The 22,638-nt window shown below is 31.2% G+C and overlaps 2 protein-coding genes across 2 annotated transcripts in view; one reads left to right on the top strand and one right to left on the bottom strand.

Moving 5' to 3' along the window:
• LOC129950371 (uncharacterized) overlaps positions 1-22,638 on the bottom strand; it is a 60,537-nt gene that overhangs the window by 13,926 nt on the left and 23,973 nt on the right. Inside the window, exons 2-3 of the mRNA XM_056062314.1 lie at positions 19,534-19,681; positions 14,487-14,739 (exon numbers count right to left, since the gene is read on the bottom strand). Of these exons, the coding sequence (XP_055918289.1) occupies positions 14,487-14,739; positions 19,534-19,594 (314 nt within the window). The 5' untranslated portion in view covers positions 19,595-19,681. The remainder of the gene's footprint in view (positions 1-14,486; positions 14,740-19,533; positions 19,682-22,638) is intronic.
• Positions 98-2,366, top strand: LOC129952315 (glucose dehydrogenase [FAD, quinone]-like). The gene is made up of 2 exons (XM_056064851.1): positions 98-472; positions 530-2,366. Exons 1-2 carry the CDS (start codon positions 304-306, stop codon positions 2,242-2,244), a joined length of 1,884 nt encoding a protein of 627 aa, XP_055920826.1. The 5' UTR covers positions 98-303; the 3' UTR covers positions 2,245-2,366.

The following is a 22,638-nucleotide window of genomic DNA, read 5'->3' as shown; positions in this document are numbered from 1 at the left end:
AAGATTTCAATATTACTTCTTCCTGAAAATTCTTCAGAAAATTCTGTTTCGGAACTTGTTTATATAAATGTTGAATGATTTGTCTGTCATCAGTGTGAATAGACCTTAATTTTGTTTAATTAGTTTTATCGCTAAGTTCTTAAAGTATTTTATTAGTTTTCCGTCACGATTTTGTATTAACTATTACATTGTTTACTTCTTCAATACATATGACTAGCTTTAGAATGACAAAGACTTATTTGAATTAGTCTCTGCTTACCTAGCTTTAGCACAGGAGTATAGCTCAAGTTGAATTATTAAAGTATGTCAAAGGTCAAAGAAGAATTATTTCGGTCGACTTTTTGTTTTGGTTTGATACTTTTACTTTCGCTTCATAGTACAAAGGCCAGATTAATCAAGTCTTTAGTAGACGCTTTAACTTTTGGAATAGATGCTGGTGATTTTTTAGCTGAACAACTTCTTCCAGCTGATTGTAAGAAATATCAGAAAATCTTCTGAAACTTAAACTTTGGTTTTTTAATTTTCTTAGTGCCACCGGAAAATGCAATTTACGACTTCATCATTGTCGGAACTGGACCAGCAGGTTGTGTTCTGGCAAATCGACTTTCAGCAAACCCTAATTGGACCGTTTATCTGCTAGAAGCCGGAGGTAATGAGAATTTCGCTCACGATATTCCAGTGTTAGTTCCGCTCTTACAAAAAACCAACTCCAATTGGAATTACAAATCTGTTCCACAAGCAAACTCGTGCTTCGGCATGAATAACAATATGTGTGGTCTTCCTAGGGGACGGGTTTTGGGTGGAACGAGTTCCATCAACTTTATGATCTACAATAGAGGAAATCGTCGAGACTTCGATAGATGGGCTGAGAACGGTAATTTTGGTTGGTCATACAATGACGTTTTGCCATTGTTTAAACGTGTCGAGGCAGCTAGCTTAGAGAGTTTTAAATATTCGGATTATCATAATACAACAGGACCATTGAGTGTGGAAACAGTAGCGTTTCGAACTCAAATAGTTGATGCCTATGTTCAAGGTGCTCAGGAAGCAGGACATCAATTGAATGATTATAATGGAAAATCACAGATGGGAGTGTCGTATGTTCAAGCCAGTACTCATAATGGTCATAGACACAGTGCTTCGAAGGCTTATATAGACCCGATCAAAAACTCTCGGAAGAATCTTCATATATTGACTTTTGCTAGAGTAACCAAAGTATTGATCGATCCAATTACAAAATCGGCATTTGGAGTTGAATTTCTCCACCGAAACAAAATATATACTATTCGAGCTAGGAAGGAGGTGATTCTATCAGCAGGTGCCTTTAATTCACCACAGCTGTTAATGCTCTCCGGAATTGGTCCTAGGGATGTGCTAACATCTGTTGGAATACCGGTAATTAAGGAACTTCCTGTTGGTACACTTTTGTATGACCATATGAGTTTCATCGGTCCGATCTTTACGGTGAACACAACTGAACAATCATTATTTTTCACCGATATCACTCCTATGGATTTTGTCAGATTCTATGACGGTGATCCTTATACAAAACTTTCAAGCATTGGCGCCGTAGAAGCATTAACATTTATCAAAACTCCCAACTCAAAGGAACCAGATGATTTACCCGATGTTGAACTTATCACAATAGCTTCAAGTTTAGCTGGAGATTATGGAACAGGATTCAAGGAAGGAGCAAATTTACGTGATGATATTTATGAGAAGATGTTTCGCCCCCTTGAACGTAGGGAACATTTTTCGTTTCTCATAATGCACTTTCATCCACAGTCTGTGGGAAGTTTGTGGCTTAAGAATAATAATCCAGAAGAACCACCAATTATCGATCCGAAATACTTTGAAGTAGCTGAAGATGTTGAATTTATTCTGGAAGGTGTCAAGGAAGCAATTCGAATAACCCAGACTCCTGCTATGCAAAAGATTGGTGCAACTCTCCACAACATTCCAACTCCAGGATGTGAACATATCGCTTTCGGAAGTGATGATTATTGGAGGTGTTCGATAAGGACGCTGTCCTATACGCTTCATCACCAAGTTGCTACTTCTAAAATGGGTATTTACAGTGATCCAACGTCAGTGGTAAATCCTCAGCTAAAGGTTCACGATATACGGAAATTGAGAGTGGTTGATACAGGAATTATACCATTTCCCCCAACGTGTCATATAAACGCTGCTTCTTTTATGATTGGGGAAAAGGCTGCTGATATGATCATCTATGAATGGGAGTAAGTCTTAAGTGACTTGACTTTGAAGGTTATCGATTTTTGTTGTATTCTTTTAAAATAATCAAATTTTTGGAGGAATTTAATAAATAGGAGTGACTCTTATGTCAAAAAGTAGGAAGGAACTTATGTGTATTGTTTTATTTATGAAGTATTATTCTTGAGTTGTTTTAACTTAAGAAAGTGAAATATCCAACTGTAAGACTTAATTCTGAAGTCATAGTATTTTTATTCTTAATTGGAACGATCAATAAAATAGGAAAAGTGTTGGTCCATACCAATGTGGACCAGGAAAGTCAACCATTGATCAAATATTCACATTACGGAAGATCTTGGAAAAAATCAAAAAAATTCTAATCGATAATCACTTTATGGATATCAAAAAGGTTCTACGGGTGATTTTTGTTCCAGTCCGAATAGATTGAGAATGGAGGAGACAGCTAGCTAGGCACTGAGATAATTGGAGACGCATGTTGGTTGAGGCTCAGGTCCGTCCCGGATTGTCTACCATCTTAAATAAGTTAGTGATTCGAATTTTACCAAAAGAAATGTCAGAAATAATTCATCTTATATGGAATGATCTTTCGAATAACAAAATATTTGGTAATTTTCATCATCATTTTATTTTGGAATTATTTTTTTTAAACGCTTCCGACATAAACTTTGTGGCCTATAAATGCAAATTAAAACAACTTTTCCTTTAAATTAAATCAAAAGAGCAAATTTATACGATCGAATTATGCCATGCGTATTAGAAGTGATCAACTAAATACTAAATTTTATCATTTCATCTGAGTGAAAAAAATCATATATTATCATAAATTAAATTATAAATAATTTTTGACTAAATAAAATCTGTAAAGTTCTTTAATTTTCTATTCAAATATTTATTTTTACACTTTGAACTTCCTGATTTAAGTTTGTATTTATACAGAACCAATAGAAGTATTTCCTTAGATTTTCAATTAATTTAAAATAATTTCAGGTACCAAATTCTTCTCCCTTATTGTTTAGAATTATTAGTTCTTGAAATTGAAGAACGAATAGTGGCCGTCAAAATTTAACAATGAAAACACGTTAATTTCTAGGGTAACGCTTCGTTCTTAGCTACCTTAAACTGTCAGCTTCTTCTTTTTTGTTCATAGGGTTGCCAACACTTTACTGCAGGGTATAAAGTTTTATTGAAAAGCTAAATGAAAACGAGACAAGGCGAGAATATAAAATTTGGAACTTATTGAGTTTAGATATGATTAAGAAATAAGCTTACACCATTGTTGAAGAAAGCTTATACGAATAAGAACAACACGTATCCTTATTTACAACTTTTTAAAAAGATCTTTTTAAAGTTTTTAAAAGCTTTAAAAAATAAGATAACAAAAATTAAAAGTCTTAATGGAGCATTTGCAATTTAAATGTAAAAAATTATCGAAATGCTGCATAAGCAGATGAGTGCCGTAAAGCCTATAAACTCCACTTTGTTTATCCAAATGATGGTGGCAACCTGTTTTATTCTTCAGTTTTTTTAAAATTTTTATAAACAATTTATTCTATTAGTTAAATATGCATGTATGAATATTGAGTGTGATGGGTTTTTCCTCAGGGCCCTTAACGTGTGCTTTTGCAAAATTATACCTCTTTAACACAAAATATTTGCAAATAGAAACTCATCCCATTGTGTTAATGTGACTTTATTTAAAAGAGAGTGTAAAATCGTTCAGCTTTTTATAACAATCCACCATTCGTTGGTAGTTGATGAGATCAAAACATTTAAACTTTACAATAATATGCTGAACTTGAACCTTCTGCTATTGATAGTTCTACTATATGTCACTCTTACAAAGACACAATTAGCCAATAACCTTGGGGGTCTTTTGAAGTTTGGATTTAATGCTGGTGATTTTGTTTCTGGGGAACTTCTTCCAGCTGATTGTAAGTATATAGAAACCTTCTTCTTTCATGCTTTGATATAAATTTTTTACTTAGTGCCAGCTGAAAATTCAAGTTACGACTTTATCATTGTTGGAGCTGGACCAGCAGGTTGTGTTCTCGCAAGTCGACTTTCCGAAAATCCTAAATGGACTGTTTACCTATTGGAAGCTGGAGGAAAAGAGAATGCTGCTCATGATATTCCAGCTATGGCGTCACTTTTGCAAAAGACCGATTCCAATTGGGGTTATAAATCTGTTCCACAAAAGAACTCCTGCCAAGGTATGATAAATAACGAGTGTGCTCTTCCAAGAGGTAAACTTCTAAGTGGTTCTAGTGGTATTAACTTTATGATCTACAACCGTGGAAATAAGAGAGATTTTGATCATTGGGCCGAAGCAGGAAACTATGGATGGTCTTACGAAGATGTCTTACCTCTTTTTAAGCGATCAGAAAATGCAAATTTGGTAGGCCTTGAAAGTTCCCCGTATCACAATAGAACTGGTCCTCTTAGTGTGGAAGATGTTTCCTATCGAACTGATATAGCACATGCCTTTGTCGAGGGAGCTCAAGAAGCTGGTCATAAGCTGAACGACTACAATGGAGAATCACAGATGGGAGTATCATATGTTCAAGCCACTACTAAAAAAGGTCACAGACATTCAGCTGCAAAGGCTTATTTGGACCCAATGAGAAGAACACGAAAGAATCTTCATATTTTGACCTTTGCAACCGTTACTAGGGTTCTAATTGATACTGACACGAATTCAGCTTATGGAGTAGAATTTTCGTATAGAAACAAAAAGTACACCATTCGAGCTAAGAAGGAAGTTATTCTATCAGCAGGTGCTTTCAATTCTCCGCAGTTGCTGATGCTTTCCGGAATCGGTCCTAATGACGTACTTACATCTGTTGGGATTTCGATAATCAAAGAACTCCCTGTTGGCAAAATTATGTACGATCACATGAGTTTTTTCGGTCCTATCTTTATAGTCAACACAACTGGACAAACACTTTCTGCAAGTCGTTTAGGACCAGTGGATTTTGTCAAGTTCAAAAATGGTGATCCATCAACTATATATTCCACCATAGGTGGTGTAGAATCATTGGCTTTTATTAAAACCCCGAACTCAAAGGAACCAGCTGATTTGCCTGATGTAGAATTAATTATAGCTTCAGCTGGATTTCCCAAAGATACCGGAACAGGAATGAAAGGAGGTGCAAATATTCGAGATGACGTCTATAATAAATTGTTTGAGCCACTAGTGGGTAAAGACGTTTTTTCATTTCTTGTGATGCAATTTCATCCCAAGTCTGCTGGACATTTACGTTTGAACAGTGCTGATCCGAAAAATGCACCAATTATCGATCCAAATTACTTCGAAGTTGAAGAGGACGTTGAGTTTATTTTTGAGGGTATCAAGGAAGCAATTCGTATCACAAAAACTTCTGCTATGCAAAAGATCAATGCAACATTGCACGATATTCCAACTCCTGGATGTGAAGATCACAAATTTGGAAGTGATGATTATTGGAGATGTTCGATAAAAGTTCTTTCTTATACTCTGCATCACCAAGTTGCCACTTGTAAAATGGGACCTGAAGATGATCCCACATCAGTTGTTAGTCCTCAGTTGAAAGTTCACGGTTTGAGGAAGTTGAGAGTTGCTGACACAGGAATCATACCGTTTCCACCAACAGCTCATACTAATGCTGCTTCGTTTATGATAGGTGAAAAAGCTTCTGATATGATCAAAGATGAGTGGATGGGAAGGTAGATGGAAGTTGATAAAAAGAATTATACTAAAAAAATTTTATTCCATTAAAATCAGTTGAGAAAACCCCAAATCAGTCTTTTACATTTACAATAAAAAGATATCCAATCATTTGGTCTTGACTTTTGAACAAAAAGTATCCTTATCTGAGAAACAATATTCTGAAATTTGTATTGAATTGACTTGGCATAATTTCAATGTAATATTGGATACAAGATCGTCTAAAATTTAAAGGGATGTTACTCAATATCACAATATTTTTGCTTACTACATGGTATCAGAAATGGAAAGCACGACCAGGTCTAGTTCAATAAAGTGTATCTTCTCTACCGAAATAGATTATAACTTTTAGTTAAAAGAGGTTCTCTTAAATAGCTCGTAACCTATGCCTATAGGAAATATTAAATTACATGGTGTCAGAAGTGGAATCATAACTTTTATGACTTTATCATATTTAGACTATATTTTGATCTATTTGCTTTGACAAGATATGTTAAAAGTCATCATTAAAGAATTTCAAATCTTCTTCCAAAACCAATCTTAAAGAAATTGTTTTTTTTTTAAACTTACAAATGTGATAAATCAAAAACATTTAATATAAATTTTCCTAATTTACTACAAATTAAAATTAATTATGTAAATATGTTTTTTTTCAGCCTGTCATCATAATGAAGGTATACATAATAGTGTATTTCCCGGCAAACGAGCCTCATTGCATAAATCTTGAGCAAACAAAAACTCCGGTAAGCAAGAAGTGTGATAACAATTTTTCCTATGAAATCCGATATCATTAATCCTCTATATGAATGAATATTTTATATCATACTTAAGCTTAATACACAAACCCTATACAGTAAAACCTGTGTAAGTGCCTTGCCTTCAATTCCACTTATTCGCCTTGGATAATTATAAAGAACACGGCAGTTATGAAAAATTCAAGGCACGATATCCAAGTAAGATCGAAAGAAAAGAAGTTTTTGTCTTTTTAAGCTGGTTTTAAACGTGTGCTTAGAAGAATTTTTCAAGTAAAATTCATTAAAACTAGATGAATAAAATAGAAGGTAATTTAGCGGGTAAGTTAGTTAAGCCAAAGAAATTTGTAAGATGGGTTTTATAAGAAAAAAATCTAAATTTTTGTTTAAACTATGAATGCCTTATCCGGGTTTTACTGTACCCAATTCAAAAAGCCTGCTGCAACATAGTCATTTCCATATATTACTCTTTTTATCATCAAAACGACTTATATTAAAAAAAAGTAAGCAAGTGAATGTCTCTGACTTGTCTAACTTCCTCTCTGATATCTTTTTTCTTTTTTGGACTTGTCGTCTACTTTTTCAATCATATGTAAACTTGTTGTGCCAATTTAGTACCTACCTGTATATCAACCAATCTTTTAGCTTGGCCAAGAGAAAGTCACTCATTACATCAACAACATCAGTCAAGACTCATGCCATGCCTGAGTCAGTGAAACAAGTTTATCACACACATAAAAGACACAACCTGTGCGCTTAGGTATTTAGCGCAAAGAAGCTTTTGTCATGACGGACAGACGGTAGCATGGCGGCGACTACGAAGTTATAAGAGCACCATGATGACGAAAAGTGGAATAATTCACATCACACCAGTTTATACCAAACAGAAAAAATAAACAAATTGGTTACAATAATAATAACTTTAAAAGACGGAAAACTATGAGGTTTAAACAATGTGTCTTAAGGTTGCATTGTTATCTAGGTTTGATGGAAATATGTAAAGACTTCATTTGTTTAACACTTTTTCCGAGGCGAATCGAATACAGCTGTTATGCAACTTAAATTACATACAATTTCGACGCAAGTTTACACTCAAGAGTCTTTTGAACGTAACTTGATGTAAGACTGACCATAAAGTCGGATTTCTCCCAACATGAATGAACCATTGAGAGGCTCTGTGACATTTTTTTGGGACCTGTAAGTTTGACATCAATATATCTCAAAAGTTCAAAATTGACCTTCATACCTCATTAATGATTCAACCATTACTCGTTTGAAATGTCAAAAAAAAACTTTCTTCAAAAGTATTTGATGGTTCATGTGTCAAATTTGACAGGTGACGTTATTAATTATTGATTTTCAGCGTCTACTAATTTGTGTCATGTTGTAGGTGTTCACTATGAAGACAGTGGCGGTAAACAATAAAAAGAAATCGTGACGAACACTTTACTCGATGTCAAATAAAACAAAATCATTTGTGTAACACTTTTCGGAAGTCGGGGTATAAAAACGCGACGCCATACATCGATGTCGATAACGGACATGATGTTCCGTTTCGAAGCTGAATTTTATGTCTTGGGTAGTGTTTTAAATTTTTTGTGTTACTGAACTATTAACCAATGACACTCTTGAGTTTGTGTTTATTTTCTTTGATGTTGAGAAACAAATAGGCTTACCACTTAACCGGTTGAAATAAGTTGTCACACACATTTTATGCGTCTTATTTATACCATGGATTAAGTTGTAATTTTATAACTTTAAACTAAATTAAGTGATATTTTTGGTATGGTTTTACATTTGCAATTGATTGTGTAAGAAATTATGCATTAGTCAAGCCAAATAGGATACATAGATGATATAGGAAGCTTAAATGTGTGCCAGCCAGGAAGTTATTGGTTAGTGGCGTCAAGATAGTGATATCCAGTTTTATAGGTTCTTGAGTAGACTACAAAATTTTAAAGTTGCTTTACAATTTTTCAAAAAATATTGACACCCTGTCTTGTAACCTAGGTACATGCTTTTTTTTAGAACAAATTTGGTTAGCTTTAAAAAGATTTTAGTGAGCGAACTTGAAAAGAAAGACATATGCTGTTGCGGACTTATTTATAGAACTATTTACGCATTTACGCAGTTGAAACTCTCAAAATTGAAATAAAGCCCGAATTTGAAACATTCATTATTGTCCGAACTTATTAATCTGAGTGTGATGTTATATCTCTTTCAGCCTTAACCATTAAATAGGCTATCTTACACTGAAATAATTTTTTAATTCGGTCCAGTAGTTCAGGATAAAAGAGGGTTGAAACAAACAAGCAAACATGCAAACAAAACAAACAAACTTTAAAGCTTTATAAGATAATATTAGCATAAATATTTGCGTATGTATGTCCTTTGATGACTTAATGAATTTCATCTTTAAGTTCTTCAATCAATATTTAAGCGTTTCTCCAAAGAAAAAATTCTCAAGCGTTCAATTAGACGACCTCTTTGGCCAATTGTGATTTAAAATTGGAGAATTAATGCCAGTAAAAAAATTAGGTATCAGTTTTTGTAGTAATATTTTATACAGACAGATTGTATTGTTCCATTCTTAGTAATTGCGTAATTTTTACTTGTCGAATTTCAAAAGATGACTGTTGCCCAAATAGGGAGCATTTGAAAATTAATTGGCTTATTGGAAAACTCCTTAAGACATTGAAATAAAAGTTTGTTTTAGTTAATTAAGATTTACAGAAGTTAAAATTTGTCATTCTTTATCTGAGTTCTAGCAAATTTTTATTGAAGGTTGAAGAAACACTGCGTTTTGGAAAAAGACAATTAGGAAATAGTGAATTAATAGTCTTATTTTCACACTACATAATGTAGGACTTTTATATAAGAGCCGTCAAGATTTCTAAAAGTGTCGTTTTTACCTCGTTTAAGTCTGTTTAAATTATTAAGACGAATAATTTATGGTTTATTTATTTTATATTTAGCAGTAAGTATTAGTAGTTAGAATTTTAATTTCTCTTTTTATGGATCTTTTTTTTCACGAACGCCTGTTTCTTGGTATTCGAAGAACAATAATACATTTTCTTGTTGTAGAATAATTAGCATATCAAACAGAAAGCTCTGTTTTAAAAATATTTTTATATCACAGCCAATTAACTTATAATAAAAAGTTAAGTACCAAGCAAACAAATTTGAATAATTTCATAAATATTATCTTCAAACAGCAATGATGTTTTGACTTATTAAATTTATTTAAAGTGTGTGAAAAGTTAAAAAGATCACAAGATTAAATAATGTAATTTTCTTTTCAACCCGGTGAAAAGTTGATTTAATGTAATATTACATCACAGAAAAAAAATGTAATTATTTTCACAGTGGTTTAAAAATGAAACAAAAAAGTGTGAATAAAACAGAAACTTTATTTGTCACCTAAAGTAATTGAAAAGAGGCTTCTGTCTTATCAAAAAACTAATAGACCTGATAGAATTTGTCCTAATCTTTTTTTTGTAGTAATGATGGGACATTCAACTTTGATGTGATAATGGTAACAAACAATTTGAGGTGACATTGTAAAACATTTAGAAAAACGGAAGAACTTTTCTAACATTATGAGGCGTCTTTTGCTTCGCCCAAAAAGAAACTGTTGAGAACATTTAGAACTGTTCAAAAAAGTTGGTGACGTGAAGATTGGGACAGTTTGCGTTGCTCTGGAATAACTGAAAATATTTCTGGAGAAGTCCGTAGAAAAGGAGTATTTTTTGAGAAAAATCAATAGCTGCTTGTTTCCTTATTTCTTACAGAACTTAAAAAGCCCTTAAACCTCGGTAGTTATTGAGTCTTTTTAAGTTCTGTTAGAAATAAGGAAACAAGCAGCTATTGATTTCTCTTAAAAAAAATACTCGTTTTCTTTAATGTTAAAATCAATTCACTTATTGAAAACCCTTTTCTTGCGTATTTTACCATCTGTTAAGATAAATTTCCTCTTCATGTGTCCCTTTGGTAAGTATTAGATATTGCAAGGTAATAACTTTTATTTCAAGGCGTCATTTTTGCTAAGTGTTTTTCATGTTAAGATTAGGTTTAAGTGGCTGCCCGTGATAGAGTAGGACTTACTTGGGCCAGTTTAATGGTAAATTATTTTAATACCACATGAGTCTTGAGGCTTTCTTCTAAACTCAATGAAACCAGTTTGAATCCTTAACGAAACGTGAAAGATTGATTAAGTATGTTTGAGATTGTTGGGATCGTTATATAAGAATTCTTCTAGGTATGTAGGTCTTTCGTTTTTGAGCTGGAGCAGGGCATGTACACAGGAAGTTAGGAATTGTTTCCTCCTCTTCCTTACTCATACAGTTTCTGCAAATGTCATTTGAGAATACGAGTATCTGCGTGGCCTGCTTTTCCGGTGCCCGGTTATGATACCGATTATCAAGCTTATATGCGATCTGCTCACAGATGGCAAGCACCTTATAAGCGCTTTAAATCTAGTGTAGGCAAGATATTTTTCGTGACCTGATGTTTGCATTCTTTATAGCGTGGTAGAATGTGTTCATCAAAAGTTCCGCCTGGAATAGGCTACAATAATTGGGAAGGCGGAATGAGAGACTTATTTTCAGTCATTCAGAGTATTCACCTACAACAACGCCTTCATTTCTTTTTGATCCATCTCTATAAAAAAGTGGACCGACTCATCTTAAAGGAATGCCTTATCCTTCCAGAAAAATCTGGAAGGTATAGAAATTTGTAAGTTTCTGTGGATTTGTAGTTGTGGACTTGATTTGAAATTGATTCTACATACCTTAGAATTACGGAGTGGCAAATGTTTTTTGTTAACCCACTGCGACGAAGTTTTGAGGAGAATAGCAGACCTTGCTGTTATTTGTTTGCTAAGTTTAGCAATAGGTGTAAGGTAGAGTAGGGGATCAAGTGCGAATGATGAACGATATTTAGTTTGTCACGGCTTATAGCTTTTTCTTAAGCAATCCACCACAACTTTTTGCAAGAAAAGGTAGCAAGAAAATTGAGCTAGAGTCTTTTTTTTGAGTCTTTTATTGTATTGAATGTTTCCTATATATTTTTAACTTCCCATAGGAAGTTATTGTAATGGGTCCAATTTGTCAAATTGAAAATTTTGAAATTTCTCAACGTTTCAAGGTCCCTAGAGTCGAAATAAAAGATTTTTAGAAAGATGTATGTGCGCGCGTGTGTACGCGACGTTATTTTCGTCGTCCATTAGCTCAAGAACCAGAAGAGATATCGACTTCAAATAAATGTTGTTATACAGATAATAATGCAGAAAGATGCAGAAACGGCTCTCAAGAAAATTAAAAAAAGGTGACAATTTTGGTTAATTATAAATATCTCACGAACCAATGATGCTAGAGACTTGAACTGAATTGCATATTATATATTGTAACGTGATACCAAACTAATATATTTTTGGAAACAAATCCAGTCAACGATTTTTTTATAAATCGAAAAAACTGAAGAAAAATAAATTTGTCACTTCGAAAATTTTACGAATTTACCAAAATTTACGAATGCTTCCATTTCCAACACAATGTTGTGCAACGAAAAATAACGTTTTCAACATCTGTTAAAATTTTGAGAAAAATCAAATGGACCATTTTTTTTTGTTGTACAGAAAATATAAACTTAAACAAAAAATTACTCAAAGATGTTAAAAATTTAATTTCGCCTCAAATATCCTTTCAAAAACTTTAGATAATGGCTTCAAAATTATTTTATCTTATAAGAAATCTTTTTTTCAACATTCGGAAAAACTTTGCAAAAAATGTAATTAACTGTTTTTTACAAACAAATAAAACCTAAACAAAAAAAATTATTAAATGTTGGTAAAAATTGATTTTTGACTTAAATATCTTTACGAAAATGGGAGATAATGGCTTTCAACTGATTTTATCTTATAAGAAATATTATTTTCAACATTTAGTAAAATTTTGAGAAAAATCGAATTGACAGTTTTTTTTACAAAAACTAAAAACTTAAAATTTAACAAAAGTTCGTAAAAATTGATTTACAACACAAATATATTTTCAAAATTTTTAAATTATGGCTTTTTAGGAATTTGAACTTATAAGAAATATTATTTTTAACATTGGGACAAATTTTGAGAAAAATCGAATCGACAGTTTTCTTAGAAAAAATAAAACCTAAACAAAAAAATGAATATAAGTTTTTATAAATGGATTTTCGACTCAAATATTTATCAAAAACTTTGAAATATTAACTTTAAACTACTTTTATATTTTAGAAAGTATTGTTGTCAACATTCAGTAAAATGTTGGGAAAATCTAATTGACAGTTTTTTAATAAAAAATAAAAGCCTAAGAAAAACAATACTGAAACTTGGTAAAAATTTGTTTTCGACTCAAATAGCTTTTCAAAAATTAAAAATATCGTCTTCAAACTTTTTTTATTTCACAGAATATATTGTTTTCGATATTCAGTAGTTTTTATATAAAAATCCAAGAGTCCGTTTTTTCATAATAAAATAAAATCAAAAAAACTAAATAATCGGTTTCGTGTGTATCATAGTGCCTAGAAAAAATGAATTATCAGAGGTCTAAAACAACTCCCTTGTGTTTTGTTCTCTGTGCCTTATTGGACTGAAAAATTGGCTTCATTGTTGTCATATCAGCTTTTTTCTATTCCTTACGAATACTGTTTTTTGAAGTGAACGATAAACTCCTTTCAATAATATTCAAAAATTTTAATAATGTTCAAAATTAACATAAGAAAAAGTTCTTGAGGGTTGTACTTCTGTTGATTGCAATTTTTAACTTGTCTTAAATTCCTATTCTATGTTTTCAAAAACTCCAAGAAAAACACAATAATTGTATAGTTCACTAATAAAATAATGTTTTAGTGTTACTCGTTCTAAATTGCCACCAATTATCATTACCTTATTACTCATACTCATTTCTCTTCGAATTAAACTAACATTATATTTATTGAAATGCAAAACTTGAGACAGGTACTTGATTTGGTTTTTAACTTAAGAGTCATTAATTATCAATAATAAAATAATTATAGGAACTTTTGATTTATCAAGTTCAACTTTTTCCAATATCAAATATATTTTCTAATTAAAAATTGTACTTTAACTGTTGAACTTTCACAGTGAAAAGGTCACTTATTGATTGCAAATGATTAATTAATAAAATAAATATAAACTTCTATTTAAATATAAAACTATGTAATTAGCTTGTTATTTATTATTATTAATTATTTCTTATATAGCCTTATTTCAATCACTTTTAATTAATGACTTTTCTGATAACTTTTATATTTTTAATTGCTCAAAAAACAAAAAAAAAACACTCTCATTAGAAGAAAAGAGATTTTCATTTCTTCGATCATCTAATCACCTAATTTTTTGTGACTTAAACAAAAAAACACAAGACTGTCCTATATTTCCATTAATAACCAAAGATTTATCAAAGCGTTTAACACGAATCACAATCCACACACATTTTAAAGAAATTTGCAGACATGCAACTTTTATGGCAATTACATCTACACCTTGAGATTTTTCACATAATCATTATCATCACATCTAAATAACTTTGATTTGATTACTTGATGATCATTTTCCGATTTTCAAAGATAATGATTTATCATTTCCGTTCGGTTTTGTTTTATTTCCATTCAAATATTAATTAATTACTTTGTACTTCCTTCTCCAAACATAGACAATTTGATTAAAGTTAATTTATCTGGTCTTTGATATTTTTGAAGTCTTAAATGATTCTTTAAAAATCCATGTGTAAAAATGTACTTACGTGTAAACATATGGACCCAATTCGTCTAGAATTGGTTTTGAACCATTATTGAGGAATTCATCGGCATTTGTGACATTGTAGACATAAACTGACATTCTTGGTTCAACTGGTGGTTTTGACCACCAACCGAATGTTTGACCTCCTTCCTTCAGCGCCACCTGATGGTCAATTATTTGTCTGATGAGTGCTGAAAATCCACATGCGACTAGAATACCAAGGATAATTAGGCATACTGCAAATGCTATTGTGATCCCTGTAAAGAGAATAAAAAGAAATATTGGTTTTAGATTTTTGGAAATTTTTGATTGACGTATTTTTAAATTGGTTTTGACATTGAACGTGATGCAACAGCTCCCTTGTGTTTAGCCAATTAAGGAAATGTTCACACTATTCGAATTTGTACATCTTTCTTAATGTGTCAAATTGATTATTTGGTATTTTTGACACGTCTTGTAAAATATAATTTAAATGCTAACTTTGTGCGTCAGCAATGATATCAGAGGTAAATTAAATAAATATTATTAAATTTATTGCTTAATGTTACTGTATTTGTAACTCTTACTTGTTTACATTGTAAAAATTGTTCATAACTACGACCTTGCTAATCGTTGCTAACACTTCTCATTGGCTGTGGTTATGACTTTTGACACTTTAATTTTGTGTTTTCGTAATGTTGTAATGACTGACAGGTTTCATTTTCTTCATACACTTAAAAAATGGTATACCTAATTGTTGAGATGTGGAAATTTTCAATAATTAAAGATTAGGATTTACAAAATGTACATATGTAAATTTTAACCCATGTTTACATTTTATTGCTATCTTTATGATTAAATTGTTTGCTTTTTAATGGAGTTTTGTTAGACAGATTTATTAGTATATTCATTACACTCTGGATGTCATTTTTATAACTTATAAATGTTTTGAGATTCATCACACAAAGTGCAATAATTATTGTGTGACCATATTTTTTGTATTTATTCTGTGTAGAAAAAACAGTAAACACGTGATGTTTTTATTTGGTTAAGAAATAAAAAGGTACTTATTGGCTGCCCTGTGGTTCGCCTCATGTTCTTTGTTAACAGCTTTGTAATAGATCTTCACAAGATCAATTTTGATCTGAATGAAGTTGTAGATAATTAAATTGTAATAAAGTTTTGATATGTAAATTACTTGCTTTAAGTTTGAAACAAAGATGTTGGTTCACATTAATACAAAGACAAATAGATAATAAAGAATTTTCTAATAAGAGGTTTGAAGTAAGAAAACAATTATTTTGTATGGGAAAGTAATGGGAGACATTTCTGAAACGTCTACGGTTGGAGAAGTATATCCTTCTCACGACCATTACCAATTTACACATTTGCAAATCACATCTTTATGGTCTAGATCCAATATTCTCAGTTTTTATTCTTTGCATCACTAACTACTTATCCGAACAGCTAAAAATTTCCTTCAGTTTTGATATTTCTGTCCGAAAAAGTTGCTTCAGGACAACTAAAAATGGTTAAGTTTTGCATACTGTGTAAATATTTGGAAGCGGTCATTGTTCCATTTTTAGTAATGGTGTAGTTTTAAATTGTCAAATGTCATAAGATGACAGGTTCAAAAGAGATAGCTGTTAAAAATGAATCCCGATGTTTCACATCTCGAATAATGTAAGAACAGAAATTAATATTGTCTTTAGAATAATTTAATACTTCAAGAAATTGACATCTGGTAATATTTTTATATAATTGCAATTGACAGTTTTAACAATAAATAAAATCCTGCCAAAAATAAAAGGTGGTTAAATTTGAAAAGCCGATGTTAAATGTGAACCAAACTTAAACATCAAGTTTTTTTTCAGCATTTCATTTGACATTTCTCATTTTTTGGACTAATTCAATTTGAACTATGGAAAAATACACAATAGAGAAACACGTTGAACTTATTCAGGCTTATTATGAAAATAGGCGTTCACATCCCGATTTTTTCGGTCGATTTAATCGTTCGAATGTGCGTATAATCAGAAAAATCGTGCAAAAATTTTAACAAACCGGGTCTATAAAAACACCGCTGCATCTATCGCAAACTGAATAGCCGTCCATCTCAACTCATCGTCGAGTCGTGCCCACCAATTGCACCTCGCTAGCTCTTCGATAATGAACATTATGTATAAGGACTTGCATTTACATGCTAACAAGGTACCATTGACGTAAGACCTAAAGCCTCATTTCAATTTGGTCAATGGTCAGAAAGGTGGCAATACAAATTATCTTCAGTGATGAGGCTCATTTTCACCTTTAGTAATTTTTCCAAAATAAGGCCAATCAGGCGAACTTTTGATAGCCCGAATTGGGAGGTATGGATATATGGCGATGTCAATTGATCGCCAATTGATTTGACACTACCCGTGTTTTTTTAGCATTCTATAAATAGTATAGTAGAAAATTCCCAAGAAAACGCATCGGCAGTAGCCAGATTTTTGTATTTAAAAATTGGTTCAACTGAAAGAAGATCTGTCAGAATAATAATTAAAAAAACACACAAATATAAGAAGGTTTTGTGAAAATGAAAAGTTTAAATTAACTTCAGCAAAAAAAACTAATAAAATAGACATTTTTTAAGAATAAATGGTAAGAAAACATTTGGATATTGAGATTCTATAAAGAAAGTTCATTTAACAATTGCAGCTTTGACATAAAAGAAAAACTTCAAGAAGGGGGTTTGTTCGTAGACTACTAAATTAACATGTGGTATTGAAGCGAGCTTGAAGCTCGGCTCAATTTTGTATATAATTGAATCGAGTTGAAATGAGCTTGATTTGCTGAACTATTCACCTCTTCATTGTTTAACACAAATCAAACTATTATACTTCATAAGAAATATCGAAACACAATTTTCCATTTTAGAAAGTGCTGTCAAACTTAATCATATTTAAATCTTTTTGTGCGGTGGAAACCAAAAAGATTTATTTAACCTGAACTGGAAAAATAGCAAAACTTAATTATCTTTTCTATTCTTGCAAAATAAGCCCACTTAGTGCATTTTCATTAACAAAACTAGATAATATCAGTAACAGATTGATTTGTTTTACCATTGGAAAACACGTGATTCCAAATACACAACTACTCAACGAACACTGCCATAGACATACGAATGCAATATCAATCGTACCAACATTTTAGAAAGAAATCACATAAGATCCATTCGAGACTCGTATAAATGTCAAAAATCCATACGTAGTAAGATTCTACTTGAACTTTTATCGGCAGTATTCATACAACGGATACTGCTTTTGTTATTCGTGTAAAATCCTACTTTACTATTGATAGATTTTCCAAAAAAACACGGGTACTGTTAGATTTCTTTTTTGGAGTTATTTGAAAGAAAAAGTGTACGTCGATAAGTCAGCAGTTATTCTAGATCTAAGGGATGAGGTAAATTGGCACATTAATGGTCAATTATGCCTCAGCGTCTTCTACCAATATTTTCATAAATAAAAGAAATGAAATAATTTCTAAAATAATTTGTGCTTTATTAAAAATCAATAACGACCCTTAAAATCTAACCATCCTTTACTACTAAATTGTTTAACGATTGATCTTTACACGTTGTTGTTTAAAAACTATTAAGTCCAAATGACTTACTAAAAACGTAAGTTTCTTTCATTTAGTCCGCATTTCATTCAAATACTGAATTTGAGATGTTAAAGTTTACAGACAATATTTCGGTAATTCAAAATTCTCTTAAAAATTAAAATTATGTTGTCAGAACTTTATTTTTAACATAAAAACATTAAGTAGTTCCTTTCAAGATGAACCAATTTCCGTATATTTTCATAACTAGTTCCCAGAACCGGAAATGTTTAACTAAAACATTACAAATCAAATCAAAGTCGTTTTATTATTTAGGTATACAATAGGTATAAAAATAGTTTAAAAAACTTAATAATAGATAGAATATTCAGAAATAGTGTTTATCTCTTATTGTTTTATCTTAGAGATTAAAATTGACCTTCACTATTTTCACATGATTCTGATGATGATGACTTTAAGTTCAAAAATGATTTGATAGTTCGTGTGTTCTATTAATTAAATGTTTTAATTTTATTAACATTAAATATTCTTCCATCATAATCAAAAACTTAAATTCATTTACTTCCTTATAGACAACATAAGACCCTTAACACACTTGGACCAAATTAAGTTACCTTCTCAGAAATTGGTTTGGTTGACAGAAAAATGTCAGTTCGGTCCAGAAATGGTGTCAAACCACATTGAGTCGTTTAAGTTTTTCTTTACCCATGATTTAAAAGGTAACATAAAATTACTCTCATTAATTCAATTCCTGTCAACATTTTCACAGACCGCAATTTTATTGTCTTACGCAAAATTGAATGGCGGTTACCAAGTCAGGTGATGGTGGTCTTATTATGTCACATTTGATATAATTTAATAAACTCGAGAAGATATTAAGCTGCGCGAGAACATTTTACAATGAACATGCGTGTTATGATTATTATGATATTTGTGTAAATAACATAAACCAAAGCGTTAAACGGTATGCAGATGAGGTAATAAAATAAGATAACATTAAAGCTTAAAAACACTTAAATGTAATTTCCATCATCATAAATTATCATAAAAGTAATTGAAATTCATTCACATAAACTTAAGTCACTTACTTAACTTACGCGGTAAATGTTCTTTAAAAGAGTCTATAAACTTTTAGAATAATCATAAATTACGACTAATCAACAGATTGATTTTTATTGCCTTTATCATATTTAATAGCACTCAAACTTCATAGGTTAATGATTGTGTTCATATTTTTGTGAACATTTTATTTTCGAATACCACAGGGCTGCCATTTAGGCCCTTTTCTTTTTGCTATAGAATTCATAATCAGTAATCATCTGTGTTCCAAGTTGGTCGCTATTGTCAAATTTCGGCCATTAATAAAAATTGTAAGAATGAGACACTTAAATGATCAATAATTCAAAACCTCTTTTCAGCCATTAACAAAAAGTTAAAAATATTTATAATATAACAGAAATACTTACACCATTTTCGTAGAAATGTGCTCGACAATTTTGTACACCATTTATTCCTTTGGCCATGCATTTTGTGTTTGTTTGTTTTTTATTAAATAAAAAACTTATTTCCTTATATTTAAAATTTGGTTAAACAATTATAACCAAAAAAAATCACCTATATTTAAATAAAATTTTCACATTTAAACATTTGTTGTAATATTAATTTAAATAAACACAAGTTTTGCTTCAACAAAAAAAAACATTCACTTAACTTTCACTTTCGCCTTTTTGTTCAATTTTTTGATACCATATTCATAATAAATTGTTTATAAAATAAAAACAAAGACTCAAAGACCTGCAGCATGTTTGCTGAAGTAGATAATATGCAACGATGTTGTTGGTTGAATCAATGAATACAATGAATTTTTTTATCAACATTAAATTCAAACCGCGTAACAGATTTTTGTTTTTATAATGAAAAGTGATTTTATATGCTAATTAACCTTTCAAGTGGAACTTGCTATCTATCAAAAACAACAAAAAGCTCAGAAATTTAAATACAGACACAGAATCTTTTTATTGATAATAACATAAATGGTGGCGACCTTGATTTTATCTGAAGGTACTTAGGGCAACGAAACTACTATGAGAACAATTTTAAGGTAATTTTTGTATGAACAGCAATGAAAAAAAAAATCATAAAATACCGAACATCGTCAATTTTGATAAGTAACTTATGGTTTAAAAGGGCATGTAAAGGGCCTTCCCATAAAAGCTTTCATTTTGATATCTATGCAATTGAGTATTTATCAAGAGTTTCTTTCACTTTAAAAAGCAAATTGTGAAATATAGGATGAGGACACACATTTTGAAACAGATTTTTGCTTTTAATAGCTGATAAAAGTGTTGAATGTACCCGAAAACTTTTGCGACCTGTAAGTATTTCACTATTAAAAATTCTTATAATTAAATGGAAAATTGGAAAAGAGCGTTGGAATTTTTTAATACTAAAAAAGGTTATAAAAAAATGATCCACTAAGATGAGGCCACTTCGAATATTTCCAATCAGGAGCTTACAAGGGCGATCTTTTTAAAAAATTTGTTTAGAATACGAGTACCTACAAGAGAGTTGAAAACAACTGTTTTAAATTAATTTCAAACACACATGGGCTCTGAAAAACTTTGACAGCTACAGAAATAGCAAAAATAAATGCTCTGAAGAATTTACGATTCTCATTACGTGCAGTAGCAAGGATCCTTGACAGAAGCTAGAAAGTTGTAAGGAATCATATTGCTGATTCACGGAAATATGGGAAAACCAAAAAGGGTAAAAGGCACTAGCAAAAACATCGTGACAAAAGCGGCTAATTCTACTTCTTGTCTCAAATTGAACTCTACCAATGACTAAAATAAGGGCCAACAGTTGCAAGCCAACATATTGCTAGAGAGCATGCTACTTGGATTAGTGAATGAAAACGCGTTGGGTACAACTTGTATTTCCATGATCTTGATTTCCATGGATGAGCTTATTTTGGAAAGAAATCATAGCCGTACATCAGGTGTTAGGGTGTGGGAAGTTATAACCTACTATGGCACAATCGACTTTTAGTTTTTCTCCACAGCTATTAATGTTTGCTGAAACGTTTAAATCCAAAAAAAAACTCATTTTTGCTTTAAATTTTCCAAAAGACTATGCCCCAATTCACACTTCGAGGTTTGTTAGAACTTGAATTCAATCAGAAGACGTGGAATTTTTGCCATGGTCCCTATATTCACCACACTTTCACATAATTGAATACATTTGGCCATGGTCTTTTAATAAAGTTTATGAAGTTGGTTGAAGACAAGGACACCTTAATCGAGGCTTTTCGTGATTCCTGTGTCCAGATTTCCGTTTTATAGAGGTTATATAAGAAAATGGTGGACATAGTCGTTTCATTACTAATGACAACAAACATTATACAGAAATGTTGTTTAAACATTAAATGTAAATATGTCATTGATTTTTCCTGACGTTTTGCAAGTAGTCTAATCCTTGTGACGGACTTTTCTATACCCTTTTCAAGTTGTTTATTTTTTTATCATGGGGAATTCCAAAGTTCGTTTCAAATTTACCCTTTAATTATATAAATTTTTGATTGCACAGCACATTCACCAGCTATAAAAAGCGAAAATCGGTTCTTTAATGTGTGTCCTCATCCTAGTGGCTGGCAGTGTGCAATAAAAAGAAATATTGGTCAGAAACTTTTTCTAAAATAGTGAACTTTGGCTGTAAAAGGTTCATCATTTTTATTGTGAATTTTTCTAACGTTGTTAAATTTTGTATTGTTCTATTTTCAGTACATCTGAACAAATAGCAGGCTATTCAAAATAAAACCTCTTATTGGAAAATACAATATTTATAGTTAATAGCAGAAAACGGCAAGTTGTATAAGTAATAGAGTCAAATTGAAGTTTTACCTCAAATCAATAAAGTATGACATGCAATAGAATTTTAAATGAAATTGAAGAAGAGACACAGTAAATACATGAAGAATCAAAGTGTTTCAAATTTAAGGGACATAATATAAAAATCTGTTCAAAATTTGACACCAAGTCACACTTTACCATCAAATAGTTACTCTTTAAATTTAGGTCTTATATGCTTTTTACCTGATGTGGTTCTTTTTTTCTTTCTTTTTCCTCACCTTCAGAACATTTTAATTCAAATGTTTAAAACATTTAAAAAAAAACTTTATCAACAATGAGTCAATATTAAATGTTTATATTGCTTATTTTGAAAAATTCGTTAAAATTTGATGCATACCTCAACTTCGTGCCTATGACCTTTTCAATGTTTATAAACCTACTCGTGCAACATTTTTTTTTTTTGTTTACCAACAACTAAATCAATGTCATATCGCGAAGGTTAGTAAAAAATAAAATACCAGAAAGTGTAGCTCAATCTCAATTACATACTTATGCATGCTGTTGCATTTTTTATATATTTTTGTAGTTATTCTTCAACTACTGCCTGTACTGCCTTGATTCTCGGCGTATAGCAATAAATCAAGTACATAATCATAACAAGTTAAATAGTATAATATTATATAGGTTAGGTATATTTTAAGCTTGAACTTAATGATAATGAAA

The sequence above is a fragment of the Eupeodes corollae genome, chromosome 3, assembly GCF_945859685.1.
Source record: "Eupeodes corollae chromosome 3, idEupCoro1.1, whole genome shotgun sequence".
Lineage (NCBI taxonomy): Eukaryota > Metazoa > Arthropoda > Insecta > Diptera > Syrphidae > Eupeodes > Eupeodes corollae.
The sequence above is the reverse complement of the archived record's forward strand: the minus strand, read 5'-3'. Positions and strand labels throughout refer to the sequence as shown.

Excerpts from the sequence above, each read along its gene's own strand:
- LOC129952315 (XM_056064851.1), top strand. The coding sequence starts at position 304 with ATGTCAAAGGTCAAAGAAGAATTATTTCGGTCGACTTTTTGTTTTGGT. Across the intron at positions 473-529 it reads ACAACTTCTTCCAGCTGATT|TGCCACCGGAAAATGCAATT; the intron begins GTAAGAAATATC and ends TAATTTTCTTAG.